Genomic DNA, 16,994 nt, shown 5'->3' with positions numbered 1-16,994 from the left:
TCTTTGTCCCCATTTCATGAGACTGGGTGTCTTACAAGGACCAGCTCCCCAAAATGCCCATCTTTGTCTTCATTTCCTGAGACTGGGTGTCTTACAGGGACCAGCTGCCCAGGAAGGGCTGTTCCTGGAGAAGCCAGGCTGTTTTCCAGGGACATTGCTCCTGTAAAGGGGCAAACAGATCAGGAGACAACTCAGATGTCCCCACATCTCCCACCAGTGCAGGCACAGTCTCCCAGCCCAGCATCACTTCTGCTTCATTAGGGTTTCCTGTGTGAATTGGGATCCACAATTCACACAGGGTGGAAGGAGGAGGAGGAGATCCTGGTAAGGGAAAACTGGGTTTGGTGGTTCTGGGAGGAGGCAGATTCAGTGCTGGATGGATCTCTGTGTGTTCTCCCACTGTGCTTATTTATTTATATTTGTGTAACACCAAATAAAGATTCAAAAGGATCTCTGTAAGAAGTGTATGTTGGAAAACGTGACAGGATTGGCTTGATTAATTACTATATGCAAATGAATGAAGGATGGGAGCAGTGGGATTAGCAGGGGAAGAAGGGGACTGTCACAGACCTTCCTGGTTCCCCCTTTGCCTCTGGCACACACCCAAATTTCCCAAGGACCTGGTGTTAATGTGGTTCCCATCTGCCAGTACTTCCCTTCTTGGGGATAAATCAGTTCCCTCTGGCTGCTGCTGTGCTGGTGTAAAAATCCAGGAGGCTTCTGTGTGACCCCTTGGGATTTTGTTCCTACTGTGGGACTGCAAAGGTGGCATGAATCCAATGCAAGCAATGGGAAATTAACAATATTAAAAGGCCCAGTGAGGGGAAAACGAGTGAGGAGCCTGGGATTCTGAGAGCAGGTCATTCTCCAGCCCTGTGATTTTTTTTAATTCCTGCAGCAGGACTTTGTGGCATGGGAGTGGGCAGAATCCTTGGAAGCTGCTCAGGGTTTGAGTGTTTCCAGCTCTCCTGTGTCCTCTGTGGGCTGAGCTGCCGCCCTGGTCCTGCAGGGAGGAAAAGTGAGGAATTTCCTTTTCTTTTGAGAGGAAAAGAACTGGACAGACTCTGCTCGGGAGTCTGATGGTGTGCACAGCCAAGGCTGCTCCGGGATTTTGGTTTGCTTCCTATTTCCATCCCATCCTGGGATGGATGGATGGATGGATGGATGGATGGATGGATGGATGGATGGATGGATGGATCAATGTGGGATGAAAGGCGAGCACTCTGGATCCACACCGATGCAAAGCCCGTGGGAACGGGCCATGCTGAGACCCACGGGAGCCCCCCGGGAGCCCCCGGGCCGGGTGTGGACCTGGACCCGCCGTTCCGGGGGCAGCGCCCGCTCCTGAACCGGGGCAGGGGGAGGCGGCCCCGGAGGCTCCCTCTGCCTCGGGGGCTCCTTCGGCCCCGGGCCCGCTGCCCGTTCATCACTCGGGGCCACCCTGGCGGCTCCCACCGAGACCGAGTTCCGAGCCCTGCCTCTCCTGCTTCCCGCTCCGCGGCCTGGCCCGGTTATCCCGTTCCGCTGCCCACTCCCGGTTCTCCCGTTCTCCGCTGCCCACTCCTGGTTCTCCCGTTCCCCGCTGCTCACTCCCGGCTCTCCCTTTCCCCACTGCCCACTCCCGGTTCTGCCGTTCTCCCGGACCCGGTCCGCTGCCCACTCCCGGTTCTCCCGTTCCCCGCTGCCCACTCCTCCCGGGCCCGGTTCTCCCGTTCCCCACTCCCTGTTCTCCCGTTCCCCAGTCTCGGTTCTGTCGTTCCCCCGGGCCCGGATCTCCCTTTCCCCGCTGCCCACTGCCGGTTCTCCCGTTCCCCACTCCAGGTTCTGCCGTTTCCCCGGGCCCGGTTCTCCCGTTCCCCGTTCCCCGCTCCCGGTCCTCGCCCGGTCGCCGCCTCCCCGTTCCCCGGAAGCTCTGTAGCCCTTCCAACATGGCGGACCCGGAAGCGGCGCCAGGCGGCGGCGGCCGGGCGGGAGCCTGAGCCCCGGAGCGCCCGGGACCCCCGGCAGCCCCGCGACCCCCGAGCACAGGTGAGGGCCGCCCGCTCGCTGCCCCCGGGACCCGCCGCTTCCTCCCCTCCGGGCCGATCTCTCCGTGGGCGGGGGCCGCGGGCCCGCTCGGGCCGGGCTGGGGGGTTCGGTGGGGACGTGGCCCCCGGCGGGGCCTGTCCCAGGAGCCGTCGGTCGGTGCCGCGGGGAGTCCGGGGGCTGCGGGGCTCGGGCCGGGCCCGGAGCAGCCTGTGGAGACGGCCCCGCTGCCGCTGTAGGCACCCGTGTCCCCCACGCGTGTCCGTCCCGCGTGTGGAGCGGGGCCGGGGGGGCTCGGCGGGACCGCCCGGGGCTGTGCCGGTACCGGCAGCGCGTGTCGGCATGGGAGAGAGCCCGAGATGCTGCGGAGCCTCTGGAACCGCGATCCCGGCAAAGCCCGGACCCCTCCAACCCTGTCCGAGCCGGGTCCCGGTACAGCCGGGGTGGCCACAGGCAGCGAACCCTCGTGTTTCTGACTCCCCCTCGTGTTTCTGACTCCCCCTCGTGTTTCTGACTGCCCTTCGTGTTTCTGACTGCCCCTCGTGTTTCTGACTGCCCTTCGTGTTTCTGACTGCCCTTCGTGTTTCTGACTGCCCCTCGTGTTTCTGACTCCCCCTCGTGTTTCTGACTGCCCTTCGTGTTTCTGACTCCCTCTTCAGAATCACGGAATGGTTTGGGTTGGAAGGATCTCAAAGCTCATTCAGTTCCACCCCTGCCATGGTCAGGGACACTTTTCACTGTCCCAGGGTGCTCCAAGCCCTGTCCGACCTGGCCTTGGGTTCCAGGATTACAATTTACAGGGATGGGGCAGCCACAGCTTCTCTGGGCAGCCTGTGCCAGAGCCTCAGCAAACTCACAGGGAAGGATTTCCTAACATCTGATCCAAACTTCTCTCTGTCAGTGTGGAGCCGTGAATTCATCATGCACTGAGCTTCTGCTGGCCCAATTCAGAGCCTCTGCAATATATATAAAAATACTAGTGCCAGCTCTAAAACTCCTCAGAGTAACTGTAAGTTCCAGTGTAAGGACTGTGGCTCCCCCTTAGAGGCTCAATTTACAGTGAGAACGAGATAGGCTGGGCAGGGCAGGTCCTGCAGGTTCAGCACTGGCATCTCAAAGCTGGGATCCAAACCCCAGAGGGTTTTCTGCTCTGTGCACTGGCCCTGGGGTGAGTCTGGAGGGCAGGAGGATGTTGGCTGTGTGCCTCCTTGGGGCTGTTCCTGCTGCTCATCATCCTGGTGTCACCTGAGCTTTGAGCTCGTCCTGAGCCGTGCAGGAATGGCTGAACCAAGAGCAGCTGGTGCTGGGAATGTTTAAGTGGAAAATGATGTGCTAACACTGTTGCTGTGGGGTTGGGAGTGCTCTGTGTCCCGTGCAGCACAGCCAGGTTTTGCAGAGCTCCATAAGTTGCCAGCTGAAGCTTTTGGAAGCCTGAGCTCTGCTATCTCTGCCAAAAGCTCTTTACTTCGTGGGGGTCTGGTTTTTGGATGTTTACACCCTCATTTTCCTAAAATAAGCCTGTTCCTGTCTCGTTCAAATGTTGCTGGGAGGTCTCTGCACAGGAACAAACCGTGCTGTGACTTGTCACCATGAGACTCTGGATCCTTCACGAAAGGTTTATACTCTCCTGAGACATTTTTCTGTTTAAAACTTAAAACTCTTCAGTCTTTTTGGGTTGCACAATCGAGATCTGCACAAGTGTGGGTGTGATCAAAGTGAACACACGCCTCTCACAGAGCAGGTGCACGTCGAGTCTGCCTTAAGGCTGCCCCAATCCTTAGGGAAGCTGGCTTTGATGTCCTGAAGTGGTTTTCCTACCATGAGTGGCTCTGTGTGAAACAGAACACTGGGACCTGCTCAGGTCGAGAGGGTTTCTCTCTTTTTGTGAGAGAAACTGGGGAGAAAGTGTAAAGAATTTGGGACCTGCATTTTCTCGGCTTCTGACCTTGCTTAGCCAGGTTCTTTGTGGAAGGGGAGCAGCCCCAGTGCTCCGAGTGCCCTGCTCAGGCTGTGCCTCGTGCTGGGAGGTGCCCAAAACTCTGCTTTTGGGAATGTTCTGTGGACCTGGTGTCTGAGCCACTGCCTCTGCCTTACAGGGATGTGTTCGTGGCTTGGGAATGGTGATGCTGGGTGGATTTACAGAGGAATGTGCTGAGTTCCTTGGCAGAGCGTGGGTGGTGTCTGGGAGGCGTTTTTGCCCTGTCCAGAAATAATCCTATGTGTTTCCAGGTGGAAGAGCAGGGATAGGTGGAATTTACCTGTGTGTGGCAGTTAATATTTTCTCCTAAAAGGAACTTTTCCCTCCAAAAAGCTGCATTTGTTTGGTTTCCCCCTGTGTGGTCTGATTGTCAGACGAGGAGCAGCAAGTACTGCTTGAAGCATCCAGCTCTTCCCTGTGGAAACTCTGCTGGCCTTGGAGGGCAGGTTTGTTCTTTTGCCTGCACTGCCACAGCTCTTGCAAGAATCTCTGGAATGATCCAGATTTTCCTTCCCTTTCCTTGCAGACTAATTCCCACAGTTAATTGTTGCATGGATTGTTCCATGCTGCAGCATTGACTTGTGGTGCCCAGGTGATGCCAGGGTTTGCCCTGGAGCCTGGCAGTGCTGTGCCCAGCTCCAGGGCTGCAATACCTGTGTCCCAGGAGACCAGGGTGGCTCAAAGTGCTGGCTTAGGATGCCCTGAAGCAATTCCATTTTCATCACCCATAAGATGCGTTTTCCGCTCTGGTGTTTCTCCTTTGTGTTGGTGACGGGACTGAGTCCTATTCCCATCTGCTTGTTTGGTCTAAACTTCCCAAATATACGTCAAGGAGAAGCATGAAAGAGGAACTTGAAGGTGCCTGGGTGCTTGAGAAGTAAAACTGGCTGTTCAGAGTTCTGTGGGGTTGACTTCCCATTTCTTTGGGGCCGTCACATCCCGCAGAATTCCCGTGGGCGCCCATGCTGGGGGGCTCATGGGTGGGTGCAGCAAGGTGGGGACACTTTGGGGCTCCACCTCTGCTCTGTAGGGGTGGGCAGGGTGAGGGGAGCCGATCCCTGAGCAGGAGGAAGAGCAGGATCACGTTCCCAAGGTGTTTTTGTTGTTCCCCAGCGTGGTAATTCGTGATCGGCAGGTTTAGCTCCCGCTGCTCCAGGCACGTCTGTGGGTTTCTGGCTGTGTTCCTTTAATGGAGGCAATTTAAAATACACCAACAAAGGGTGGAACACAACGGGAGGAAGTGCTGGCTGCACTTTGCTGGGTTGTTTTCACCTCTGCTGATCGCAGTTATCAGTGATCCAAGCCCTTACTCCCATCTCTGTCCATCCTGGTTACAGCACAGCAGTTCTTTGTGTATTCCCAATTGGAATTTTCCTGCTGCAGCGCTGGTCTGAGAAATGCCTAAAAAGCTCAAGCTGTTAAAAGCTGAAAGCTGTGCTCTGTAACCTCTAGACACGATGAATTCCAGAGAAATTCCAGGCTGGAGCTGCTCCTTAGTCCCTGTGCTGACAGCAAACTGTTTGGAATATTGAAACTGTTCTGGAGCTCAGTGATAGGATGAAATCACTCCGGGGCTTCGTCATCCTGTGCAGGGAGCTGCTTTCACTTTCAAACCTGGCCTGCACGGCCAGCAAGGAAAATGTCCCGTGGGATTTTTAGGGTCGTGTCCTCTTCCCTCTGGCTCTGGGGGATCGCTGCTGCAAGGAGCTGTGACTGAAGTGGCTGAAGTTGGGAACAGTCTCTGCATGCTGCCACTGAGGGCTGGGCTTTCCTCTCCCAGCCTCTCCCAACACCAGTGCTGGCTCCTGGAGCCTCCTCTCCGGGGATTTGCCGTAACAGCGGAAGCTGCTGCTTGCTTGGTAAGAGAAGCGGTGGAAAATCACTTTTAAAAGTTTGTTATAGTGGCGCTCTCACGTGTGTGGGCCTCTGTGTAACCAGTGTTTACTGTCACAGCAGCAGGATGGGATGTGGAAGTGGAAGCACTTTGGAACTTGCTGATTTTGATGGTTTTCCGTGATGTGGCTGCCTGGAGCGTGGTGGGATGGGCACAGACTGAGAGGGCTGTTCCCACTTCTCTGTTCTTGTGCTGGGTGTTGTCCTGCTGTCCTCTCGGGCTCATGCAAGTCTCTGACTCTGGATTTAGTGTTTTATTTAGTTTTTCCTTGGAATTTGGGAGTGTAAACTGGGCAGCAGCCCCTGGCACTGGGACATGAGCTCAGAGTGAGAGCTGGGTCAGGCTCCACGTTCATCACCAGGAACTCCTTTTGCAGCACAAAGATTTGGCAGGTGCAGGTTGGATTCTGGGGTGTCCAGTAAGTGCTGGTAAGGAATTCCCTCAGCATCTTCCAGGACTGAAATGTGGCTGGAATGGTATCAGCTGTAGAGTGGTCTCTTGGTGCCTCTTTTTCCCCCTTGTTTTCAATGCTTGGCTGTATTTTGCATTTGCAATACAAACCCGCAAACCCCCCACAAACCAAGACTCAGAGCATTCTAGCTTTCTTGCAAAGCAGTTTTCCTTCGTTTTGCCAGTGGGGTATGATCTGTTGTGTGCAGTTTTCCTGGGGAGCTGCTGCTGCTTTAGAGGCAGCCTCTGCTCTGCAGGGTTCACAGTGAGATCTGGTGGTGTGATACACAAGCTAATGCAGAGCAGGCACAGAGGGATGCTGATATTGATTTTACCCTTCCTGAGTTCCTTTGGATATGTAAGTAAAGCTGTATATTTGTATTTGCTATGGCTCTTACGGGAATCACTGCTGCTGATTTCCTCTCAAAAGCTGTTGCAAATAGGGGAAAGAAAAAAAAAAAAAAAAGAAAAGCAGCAAAACCCCTGAAGTCTGTAAGGAAGAGTCACAGGGTTTTATAGACACACAGCAGTTGGTGATATTGACCCTGAGATCAGCAAACCTCAGCCTTGGCTTGGGTAAAGCTGAGCGGGAGTTGGAGAGAATCTTTTTGCAAAATAGAAAAGGGTGACCTTCTCCCTGCAAGAAAACCAAAACCCAAATAATCCCTTTGGGAGCTCCACGCAGCATTCCATAGGTGGGATGTGACTGCTGAACTCTGCTTTTCACACAGAGCACCCTGGGCACTCGGGGGCTTTGCCTGTGACTCCACTGTAGGATCAGGCTTAGGGGTCCTGGTGGTCCCTGCAGCCCCCACATGAGCCCTGCCCAGAGGGCACTGCTGGCACGGCTGTGGCACCACGGGGAGGCAGAAAGAGTCACTTTAATTTCACTTTCCATCGCAAACGCCACAGTCATTCTGTCCGCCGCAGGGCCACTTGTTTTTAAAGGAGTCAGAAATGGCTTTTCAAAAATATTCCTTGTAGCAAACAGTGTGTCCTGAATGATCAGAGGTGGCTCTTTTAAATTACAGCTTTGCTCTGCACTCTGTAGGTGTTGTGTGTGGCTGGATTGCTCCATCCAGAGGTTTTGGCCACTTTGATTTACTCAGCTTCCTTTGCTCAGGAAGTGACAAAGAAAGATTCAGTAGAAATGAAGATATTGTGAATGCTTTTCTCTGCTCCTCTGGTTGTATAGGTTGCTTTCACCATCTCCTTTTTGTTTTAATCCATTAAATCCAGTTGGAAATTGGTTACCTGTGGGATTGTGGAGAATTTAGAAGAAAATTAATCAGTTTGGTGGTTTTGACTGAGAAGTGCACTGGAGGCAGGGTGTTACTGTGAGATTAATCCTGCCAGGACAATGCTCCTGCATTGGATCTCCTTTTGCCAGGAAAGTGCCAGAAGCTGATAAATTCAGGAAATTGTGGCATTAATACTATTAATTTCAAATGAGTAATGAGGTATTGTTGGGTTTGACTGCTGTGGGAAAGGTCTTGGTGCAGAAACATCTGCCTTGGAGCTGGGGAGACCCCAGAGTGCCACAGGATGGGAGAAAAGGGTTCAAACATCTGCCTTGGAGCTGGGGAGACCCCAGAGTGCATCAGGGTGGGAGAAAAGGGTTCAAACATCTGCCTTGGAGCTGGGAGACCCCAGAGTGCCACGGGGTGGGAGATGAGGGTTCAAACATCTGCCTTGGAGCTGGGAGACCCCAGAGTGCATCAGGGTGGGAGATGAGGGTTCAAACATCTGCCTTGGAGCTGGGAGACCCCAGAGTGCCACAGGATGGGAGATGAGGGTTCAAACATCTGCCTTGGAGCTGGGAGACCCCAGAGTGCATCAGGGTGGGAGATGAGGGTTCAAACATCTGCCTTGGAGCTGGGAGACCCCAGAGTGCCACAGGATGGGAGATGAGGGTTCAAACATCTGCCTTGGAGCTGGGGAGACCCCAGAGTGCCACGGGATGGGAGAGGAGGGTTCAAACATCTGCCTTGGAGCTGGGAGACCCCAGAGTGCCACAGGATGGGAGATGAGGGTTCACTGCTGGCTCAGCAGTGTCCCACCTCCAGAGCATATTTTCAGGAAAACAGGCAGTTTGGGGGAATTGATTACCATGAGTTTGCACAGGAGTGCAGAGTCTTCTTGTGCATTAGATAAGGAAATTCCTCAGGCTGAGCCCAGCTGTGGGTGACCTTAGGGACCTGCAGGGCTCCTGGTGTGAGAGGTGTGTTCCAGTTCCAACCTGGGTGAATTCCTGGTGTGGTGCTAATGCAGAGCTCTGTTTCCCATGAAACCCTCTCTTTTCTGAAGAGGCACAACATTTCACAGGCTGTTTGCTCATCTCTGAGCTATGTTTAAACCCACAAGTAGTTTTTTTTTTTTCTCTCACCTCCCCTCTGACAAAACCTAAACAGCGCCTTTCTTTCCCAGCCCAGGACATGGTGCAGGGTGAAGAGCACAATTAAAGACGCTGCCACCACTCACTCCACACCCTCCTGAGGACTCCATGAGGCAGGACACGGGCTGATGCTCTCACCCCACCATGGATGGGGGGAACAGCTTCCCACAGCACCAGCAGCCGGGCGACGCCGTCCGCGGCATCCCCGGCCTCCGCTCCCAGCTCGCCGTGCCCGACGTGGAGGTGAGGCCCTGCACATCCTGGGGAGGGGGAGGCTGTGCCCAGGAGGGGTCTGGGCACAGCAGTCTGGCCTGGTACATTCTGGGAGTCTTGCTTTGTGTTTGCAGCAGCAATTTCCAGGCTTTCCAGGGAGCTGTGCAGGGAGTCGAGGGATTGAGGTGAGGAGGGAAAAGCTGTGATTAAAACAAAGCCTCTCTGAAAGGTTCTGGCTGCCAGCTCCTTGAGGAAGGACTGAAGAGACTCAGAGAATGTGCCCAGGATTGCAGACCTTGTTCTTGCCCCAGCACATCTCTATCAGACCTTGTTCCTACCCCAGCACATCTCTGCCAGACGTGTGAATCTGTGCCCGGGTCCAGCCGTCCTTGTTTCCAGAGCAGCAGAGATAAATAAGTTGTATTTGTCCTGATATAGTTGCTAAAACCAGACCAGGTCCCTGATGCATTTGTCCAACAGGGCAAAAAGCAAACCCTGTCCCAAAATAGCTGATGTGTTCCTGGAGTTTTCTCTTTCTGTTTCAAACTCTGGAATGTGTCACATGCATGGACACAGAAGTTCAAGCGAGGCCCAAGTTCCTCTTGCTTCAAGTACGAGGTTTCATTGCTTTGGGCATAAAAAGAACAGATTAAAGGCTGCTGTGGAGCTGAGTAAGGGGATACTGTGTTCTCTCCTTGATTTTATTGGTATGAGCTGAGCTAAGACCTTGCCATTAATTGGAGACTCTTCAGGGAAGTGAGAAGACAAAAGGCACAAAAGGACATTTTTGGATGTGACCTCTGCCGGCCAATTTCAGGTTATTGGGTTCGTGCTGACATCCCACAGAGACTGAATCACAGAATCATGGAATCACTGAGGTTGGAAAAGACCTTCAAGGTCATCAAGTTCAATCTGTGACTGATTCCCACCTTGTCACCACACCAGAGCATCGAGTGCCACATCCAGCCCTTCCTTGGACACCTCCAGGGATGGGGACTCCAGCACCTCCCTGGGCAGCCCCTGCCAAAGCCTGACTACCTTTTCCACAAGTAAATTCCAGCCTGAACATCTTCATGCCATTTCCTTTGTCCCTTCAGTGTCCTGTGCAAGGGCTGGGGAAGGGGACAGTGGTCCAAAGGGGAGTGGGTTCCAAAACTGAAACTGAAGTCCTGCTGGGGAGACAAGGAGCCACCTGTGCCTCTGGGAAGCACTGAGGGAGGGAAGCCATGGGCCTGCAGCCCCAGGTAATGGTTCCAGGTCTCTGCTGTGCTTTAACTGTTGTGCCTTCTGCTTGCAGAATTCCATGCTGGCCGCCGACTCGTGGAGTAGCTGCTACCCAGGCTCTTTCCCAACCTCATCTTTCCCAAGTGAAAACCAGTGAGTGCTGTTCTCCTTTGTCTAATCCCCTCTGCTCTTGCACACCCCGTGATTCAACTGTTTCTTTGCTGCTTTCCATGTTTACTTTATTTCACGATGTGATGGGGAAATAATTGCATCACTCACTGATCTTGTGGCATTTCAGACACTGCTGCAGCTTGGGAGCAGCAGCAAACAGCTTTTTGTTTTTAAAAATGAGAAAAAAGTTTTGTTTTCTGTTAAACCTGGAGGCTGCAGGAAGGGAGAAAGAGCTTTGGTTTAGCCTGGGTTTGTAACACTAATGGAATTTTTAACAGATCCAACTGAGCAAACACTGGGCAGTCCCTGGCTTTGCACAGATGTGCAGGAAGATGTTACCTGTACTGTGTGTTGGGTTTTGGGTGATGTTAAAATCCTTTGCCATGTCACTGGAAGTGACTGACACTAACAGCCACGTCATGTCTGTACTGAAAAATTTTGTTTTCCATTTTCCCTTTAAAATGAACCTTCATCACAAGGTGGGATATGACAAATGTTTGGGCAACATAAAGTGGCCTTGTGCCATCACTGGGTGACTTGGATGGGGAGTCTGGTGGGGCTGGGGGTTTGGAGGCTGATCCATGGCTCCTTTGGTCTCTGTGAATCCAGGGAGTGGCAGGGATACACGGGATGTGTTCTTTATCTAGGTCAGAGGTGGGAGGAAGTAGAACTGAAAAAAGCAGAATCTGACATCCTGAGTTAACAACTGTGTTCCAGGTGCCTGGCATTACACTGGGGGTTTAATGTGACCTCCCTCCTGAAGGGATTTTGGCATCTTCATGGTGGGTTCCTGTGGTGGTGTTCACAGGGGTCTTAGGGTGAGGGAAGAGACGAGAATGTTGACTCCATGTTTCAGAAGGTTTGATTTATTATTTTATGATATATATTATATTAAAACTATACTAAAAGGATAGAAGAACGGATTTCATCAGAAGGCTAGCTAAGAATAGAAAAAGAAGCTAGCTGACTGTGATTGGCCATTAATTAGAAACAACCACATGAGACCAATCACAGATGCACCTGTTGCATTCCACAGCAGCAGATAATCAATGTTCACATTTTGTTCCTGAGGCCTCCCAGCTTCTCAGGAGGAAAAATCCTAAGGAAAGGATTTTTCATGGAAACACATCTGTGACAGGATGCCTGTCTGGGAGGGTGTGAGTTGCAGGCAGAGAGGAGCAGTGAGGGTCAGCCCCTCTGTCAGGGGGTTGGTGGCACTCGTGTCCCTGTGGTGCTGCTGCCCTGGTCCCCTCTGGGCACAGCAGGAGCTGTGGGGTGGATGCTCAGGGCAGTTCCCCATCAGAGGGTACCAGAAGCTGCCCCACAGGTGCTCAGGGAGCTGAGCTGTGCCAGCTCCTCCCCACAGGAGCCTTCTCAGATCCATTCAGGCCCTTTGCTCTTGGCCAGCCTGGCTGATTGGAAGGGGCTGTGCTTTTTGAGCAGGATTCCTGTAAATTACACGTTGTGAATCCTCCGGAGAGCTATAACAGAATTTCTGTTTTGCTGCATTGAACCACAAGATTAGATTGTGTTTATCTATTGCATTTTTTTTTTTTTCCTCTTGACCATTTGTTCTGGTTTTGCCCCTCATTCTCTTCCTGTACCAGCGCTGCCGGGAACAGCCCAATCCTGCAAGGACATGCCTGTGTCTCACACAAACCTGGACTTGCTGCCTTTCCTGAAGTTACTTCTGGAAATGAGCCCCATTGTAGTAATGATTTAATAGGGAATGATTTAGCCAAAGTTACACTTTTAGCTTCCTGGTCTTCATACCCCAGGAGGTGTAAAAATAATGTAAAAATCACCTTTCAGGTGAGATGTTCCATATCTGCATTTCACATTAAAAAAAACAAAAACAATCAAAACAACTCTGTGCTTTTTGATTTGAAAATGGCACTGACTCTGTTTTAGGTGAGTGGTAGGAATCCTGGAAGGAATGGAAACATTGAAAAGTAGGATTTTAAAGGCAGTTGTAATTGTAGCCCATGCTGTAACATGAAAAAATGCAGCTGGCATTAGAGGCGGTGCACGTTTTTCTTCAGAATCCTTGCAGAGAAATCTCATTTGCAAGTGGCTGTGTTTGGACAGGGCTTATTCTCATAGCAACACCTTTATCCTGAAGCAGGTTTTTCCTGTTTCTTTTCAAGAGTTCACTTTCATGCTAGGGAATTTCTTTAGAAGACCCCAAATGTGGCCTCTTGGGCTTCGGATTTTCTTAACCTGACAAATGTCAACAGTGTATTAAACCTCCCTGAAAGAACCAGGGAGGGTCAGAGCTCTGAAGAGCAGCAGCTCAGCTCTTTTCTGAGGAAATTATCCCTGCAGAGCTCAGCTTCTCTTGATAAGAGGCTCAGCACATTCCTGGCTGGGGGGAATCTGGGGCTGGGGCAGATCACAGCTGCAGCAAAACTTTGTCCCCATTTTTACACTTTTCTTGTTGTTTTTATGCCCTTTTCCACCTCTGCATGGAGCTGAAATAGTAAAGCAGGCTCTGAAAAGCATGGATTGGTGTCTGATGAGGAAGGAAAGTACCAGGCTAGTGCCAAGGCAGCCTGCAGCCTCTCAGCTCTCCCCGATCTTCCACTGGCTTGGGATGAGAAGTTTGTGTCTCTGAGTGGAGGACAGAGGATGGAGCCTGGCCAAAACACACATGGAGGTCTCAGAGGAGTGGCACTGTGGGGCCAGAAGGGCTTTGGGTGCCTTGGTCATGCTCGTTGGGATGAGCAGCTGGGTGAGCAGCTGGAATGCAGCGGAATTGCAGCGGAGCGTTCCTCTTTGGGCAGCTGCTGTGGTTAAACCAGCTCCAATTTCCTTTCTGGAGCTGTTTTTGGCTGTCCAGTGAAGCCCCTCAGCATCTGGGGGAAGCTGCTGACCCACAGCAGAGCAGTTTACCAGGAATTGAGCCCTGGAGAGGCTGAGCAGGTGGGGACAGGGTCGCTGACCTGATTCTTCCAATTAAAGCCTTTTTATCTCAGTTTATTTCAAGCAAACTTGTCAATGGCTCTGTGCCAGCCCTGCAAATGAGAGGAGACAGCTTTGAGTTCTGACTCCAGGGAAGGTAAAACCCAGCTCTAAAGGTACTGAAGGGATTTTGGGGCTTTTCCAGGAGGATCTCAAAGCAGTGCCTGGAGCTGCTGTGGGCTCTCCCTGCAAACTGCAGCAACCAAGGGCATCTCACATGGGCAGATTGGAATACCAAGATTAAGGGTAACAAAATGCCAAGCAGAGCTGGTCATTCCACAGCAGGCCAGGGAGGTTGGAGCTCTCTTGCTCTGTTTCTTGTTACCTTGACTGACCCTTGTCCAGGGGAAGAGGAGAGGGTGTTCACTTTTCCAGTAAAAATAGTTTTCCTATTCCTTGGTTAGTTCCTTGATGCTGGCCAAGCTGTGTCCTCATGTGAGAGACGACCACAGCAGCCTTGCTTTGAAAGCCTTTTAAACCAGCCTTTTCCTGTGTGGAAATAATTAATTCCCAGAATTTATGCCCAGATTTTAATTTCCTTGGATGGATTACAAAGAGCCAACAATCAGGGCTGGACTTTGGGAGCAGGGTTGTGGTCACAGAGGGTCGCAGGTAAAACTGTGACAGCACAGAAAAGGAGGAAAGAGCTGTTAATTTTTGAGGGTTTTGCCTTCAGTGATGGGAAATGAGCAGGAAAAATGTATTTATCAGAGGAGATAACAGTGTTTGCTCATAAATCCACATGTAAATGTTCACCAGCTGTGTTAACGAGCCGCTGGCCACGCACGGCACCTTAATTGCTTAATAATCCTTTGGCAGCTTGGCATTCCCAGCTCTTGGGCAGGAATTCTGTTCAGACTCCGTTTCTCCCTCTCCCAGAGCCCTGTTCAAGTTTCTGGCCTTGGATTCTCTGGGCACCAGGGTGAAGAAAGAGGAAACCACCCAGCTGGGGTGGATATCCCATGGCACTCGCCCAAGCAGGAGCACGGCCCCTTACGGGAAGGATTACAAAGCACATTCCTTGCTCCTGCAGGAGAGGGGAAAGCCTCGTGCAAGCCAGGAGGTGGCGTGGAGCAGAGGCCAGGAGCTGCTCCTGGGCAGGAGGAAGGAAATTGGCTGCTCTCCTGGCAGATTTTGCCCCTGGCTGCCTGGAGGAAACGGATGCAGGGAGCAGGAGGAAGCTGGCATGGCCCTGCCCAGGTGCAGCAGGCAGGATCTGTGCTTTGTTCCCTGGTTAGCTGAGCACTGATCTTGCTTTTGAACTCACACACCACTCACATCCCTAGTTCCTCTGTCTGGGTAACAGTTCTGTCTGTGTTTCCCAGTCACCAGCCCCTCCATTCTGAGCTGCCTGTCCAGGTGGGTTAACAGAGATGTTTCCCTGTCAGAGCTGATTTGTGAGGCTGTTTTGGGGGTTTTGTGGCCTAAACTGGCATTCAGCTGTGATGTTTCCCTGTCCTCACATGGTGTGCCTGGCAGGTCCACCACACCCATCCCAGGGCTCCATTCTGCTTTGTCATCAGGGCTGAAATATTGGGTACTGCAGACCATTGATATCTATTAAGTCCTTCCTGGTGTACACAAATTAAGAATTATGGTCTTAACTCAGCATTCTTACACTGCTGAGTTTGGGAAGTGGGATACAACTGGTACAGGTATTATTTTGCCCTCTCTCTTCTGAATAATACCCAATAATATCTCTCTCCTGTATGTGGCATCCTGAAGTTTCAGCTTCACTGAAGTTTCACCTTCACTTCAGAAGCTAAAGTGACCTGAGAAATTCTGGGGATTCACAGGGAGTAACTGCTTTTCCCATTTCCTTCCAGGCAATATTTTAGCCCCCCTCAGGATTTTTATATGGATTCCATCAGCAGACCACATTTCTTGGATACAAACTATGCAGCTGTGGACCCCACTGACTTCTTACCAAAAAATGGGGATTTTCCTCAGGTAAGTGCAGAGTTCCTGATGTCTTTGGGGGGGAAAATGAGGCTTTGGAGTGCTGGGGATTGCTTTACAGTGTTAGGGAAAATGAAGAGATGGGTGATAAATTTGTCCAGCCCCAGAGAGGAACTGTGTGCAGTTGGGATCAGTCCTCTGAAACCAAGAATTTGAAAGGTTTGGTAGGAGCTTCTCTGTGGTAAAACAGCTTCTGTTTTTTAAAGGGTTGTTTGACATAAGCACTGGTGGTGCTGGGGGCTGCAGGAAGGTCCCAGAGTGTGAACTGAACCCGCTTCAGACTCTTTGGTTATTTCCCTCCCAAAATTCTCTTGTGCTGTGTGTTCTTCCTCACTGGTTACAAGTGGTGGATTCCTGAACAGTGAATATTTAGGGATTACATCAACTCAGTGCCTAGCATTCCAAGAGTGGAGCCAGGTCAGATTTTGCAGAGCTGAAACGTGGGAGCAATGAGCAGTGACCCAGAGTCACTCAGCATCTCTGGGGACCCAAACCTCCCTCACCTTGGGGGTCTCTCTGGGTGGGAAGGGGCATTTTCCATGGAGGTTTTGGAACATTGCACTACTTTTGGCAACATCTTATGGTAAGGTTAGTCAGTAAAAACTGCAGGTGGTTGATATGATAGGGCTGACTTTGGAATGAAGAAGGGACAGGCTATATCCTTTCATGTGTTAATTCCCTCCTTGTTGTGTTTTTGGTTTCTTGCTATGGCTAAATAGTGGTTTTGCCCCTCCTTGGGGCTCTGATTTCTGCAGGTTTGGATGTGCAAGTGCTGGGGATTTATGCTTTTTGGGGTGGCCACTGGTCCCCCCCATCCCATTCACATCAGGGACCCACCTGAGCAGCCACTGGGCAAGGTTTTCTGGCTGGATTAAACCAGATAAATAATTAAATCACAGGAGCATTGATCTCTGCCTCCTGCAGAATTAATTGTGGGAGGAACAAGGCAGAAAGGTGATCTCATCAACTTGTGAGACCATTTATGGGGCTGTGATGGGAAGGGGAGAGGGGTCCCTGCCACAGGTCTCACCTCCAGGTCTGGTGGGGTTTGGCTGATGGGTTCAACGGGAAAAGAGCTTAATTATTTCTTTAACTTATGTATTTTGTAGTATCTCAGTGGTCAGTCAGCTTCCTTCCCTGCTGCATCACAGAAATTGATCTCAGCCAACTTGGAGGAGCAGAATTTTGGAGGTTCTCTGTGGAAGGAGATGCTTTGTGTTGGCTGGGTGAGAAAAGAGCAGGGAGCTCTGAGACAAAGCAAACCTCAAATGATTCCCAGAGCAAGAAATAATAATAATTCTTGTGCTGCTCTTATCCTTTGGGACAGGAAGCCATGGGTGGGAGTGAGTTGATTTTGGGCAAATGGGCTTTTGTTTGGACTGAACCTAACACATCCAAAGCAGTTCCTTCACTGGGCTGTTGTACCACCATGTGCTCCCAGGAGGAGCAGAGCAGCTTCATGGTGCTCTCCTGTCCTGTTCCATGCTTTGTGAGCCCCCCTGGAGATTGCACAGGTAACAGGGTAGTGATGTGTCACCTTGACACTGAGGAACAGGGGATCAGGCTTTGTTGGAGCTCTGTTTTCCAGGCTGAAGCTCTCTGGAGCCAAGGGACAGTGCTCAGTTATTTCACCTGTGGGGCTGTCTCTGGAAGAGAAATTGCAAGCTCCAGTCATCTTCTAGCAGCTTATTCTGCAGTATGGAGCCAGGTCAGCCTTCTTGAAC

General features: G+C 51.6%; 1 protein-coding gene across 1 annotated transcript in view; it reads left to right on the top strand.

Annotated features, from left to right (window-relative positions):
* The first annotated feature begins 1,945 nt into the window (after window positions 1–1,945).
* The window catches only part of SBNO2 (strawberry notch homolog 2), a 53,111-nt gene continuing 38,062 nt past the window's right edge, over window positions 1,946–16,994 (top strand). The window contains exons 1-4 of the mRNA XM_058040718.1: window positions 1,946–2,028; window positions 8,775–8,985; window positions 10,253–10,332; window positions 15,138–15,261. Coding sequence (XP_057896701.1) covers window positions 8,887–8,985; window positions 10,253–10,332; window positions 15,138–15,261 — 303 coding nt within the window. The 5' untranslated portion in view covers window positions 1,946–2,028; window positions 8,775–8,886. The remainder of the gene's footprint in view (window positions 2,029–8,774; window positions 8,986–10,252; window positions 10,333–15,137; window positions 15,262–16,994) is intronic.

Source organism: Melospiza georgiana, chromosome 26 (genome assembly GCF_028018845.1).
Source record: "Melospiza georgiana isolate bMelGeo1 chromosome 26, bMelGeo1.pri, whole genome shotgun sequence".
Lineage (NCBI taxonomy): Eukaryota > Metazoa > Chordata > Aves > Passeriformes > Passerellidae > Melospiza > Melospiza georgiana.
Note: the sequence above shows the minus strand (reverse complement) of the source record. Positions and strands in the feature narration are given on the sequence as shown.